At 62.8% G+C, this 1,262-nt stretch overlaps 1 protein-coding gene across 1 annotated transcript in view; it reads left to right on the top strand.

The window, feature by feature from the left end:
• CLCN2 (chloride voltage-gated channel 2) overlaps positions 1 to 1,262 on the top strand; it is a 13,487-nt gene that overhangs the window by 11,854 nt on the left and 371 nt on the right. The window contains exons 17-20 of the mRNA XM_035890028.1: positions 5 to 18; positions 388 to 438; positions 1,011 to 1,049; positions 1,226 to 1,262. The exon at positions 1,226 to 1,262 is cut by the window's right edge and continues 371 nt beyond it. Of these exons, the coding sequence (XP_035745921.1) occupies positions 5 to 18; positions 388 to 438; positions 1,011 to 1,049; positions 1,226 to 1,262 (141 nt within the window). The remainder of the gene's footprint in view (positions 1 to 4; positions 19 to 387; positions 439 to 1,010; positions 1,050 to 1,225) is intronic.

Here is a 1,262-nt window from a genome sequence, read left to right as displayed (position 1 = left end):
ACAGCAGAGCCCACCGAGGTGAGCACTAGCCCTGCCCATCCCTGCCTGCCCCTTTCCACCCACCGCCATCCATTCCCATCACTCCTGTCCCTTCCCACTCCTGCCCAGCCCATCCCTGCCCATCGCTTTCCATCCCTTCTCATCCCTGCCCTATCCTGCCCACCCCATTCTTGTCCCATTCTTGTCCCATTCTTGTCCCATTCTTCTCCCATCCCATTCCATCCCATTCCATCCCATTCCATCCCATTCCATCCCATTCCATCCCTTCCCATCCCTTCCCATCCCTTCCATTCCCTGCCCATCCCATTCCATCCCTTCCCTGCCCGTCCTTGCCCATGGCACCACCATGCCACGCCCTAACGCCGCTCTCTCCCCGCGCGGTGCCAGGCCCAGGGCATGGCCTATCGCAAGGCCAAACACGTCCGCATTTCCGTCACGGTAAGCTGCAGCCAATCGTAGGCTGGGCATGGCTCCTCTCAGCCAATTGGAGCCCAGCATGGATTCTCTGAACCAATCAGGGGCCTGGAAAGATTCTGCTTGGCCAATCATGGTTGGCCAGTGTCTGTGCAGCCAATCTCTGACTGTCCCAATTCTACTCAGCCAATCACGGTGTGCGTCTTCCCAATCCCAAACCTTCCTGGCGAATCGTAGTGTGACCCGGAGCCTCTCGGCCAGTCATGGCCATGGGATTTGCCCCACTTTTTGCTCAGCCAATCATGGCACAGCCTCCATTCTCTCCGCCAGTCACAAGCCTGGCTTGTCCCCCCTTGGCTAATCATGGTGTGACCTATGTCCTCTCAACCAATCATGTTACCTGGCCTGCGTCCCCCCCCCAACCTGCCCACGTGCTGCCTGCACCCTGCCTGCATGTGCTGCCTGCACCCTGCCCAGTCCCTGCTGCTTGCAGCCTCGCTGCGTCCTGCCCCCGCCCCGCCTGCTCCCTGCCCGCACCCTGCCTGCAGCCACTGCCCCCTGCCCAGCCAGGCCCCTCACCCTCCGCTCTTCTGCAGGAGGACATGGACCTGGGTGACAAGATGACCCCAGCGGAGGTGAGCGAGTGGGCAGGGGCTGGCAGGACCCTTCTGCCCACGGGGACCCAAGCGACCCCAGTGAGGTGCAATGCCCCCATGGTGCTGGCTGCAGGGAGGGGGAGGGGCCCTTCGCTGGCACCCTGGGGTGCGGCGCCCCCTCGCCCTGCCCCACAGCATGTTCCCCCCCACACCAGATCCTGGAGTGGGAGGAGCAGCAGCTAGACCAGCTGG

Source organism: Egretta garzetta, unplaced genomic scaffold (genome assembly GCF_000687185.1).
Source record: "Egretta garzetta isolate BGI_Z169 unplaced genomic scaffold, ASM68718v1 scaffold172, whole genome shotgun sequence".
NCBI lineage: Eukaryota > Metazoa > Chordata > Aves > Pelecaniformes > Ardeidae > Egretta > Egretta garzetta.
Note: the sequence above shows the minus strand (reverse complement) of the source record. Positions and strands in the feature narration are given on the sequence as shown.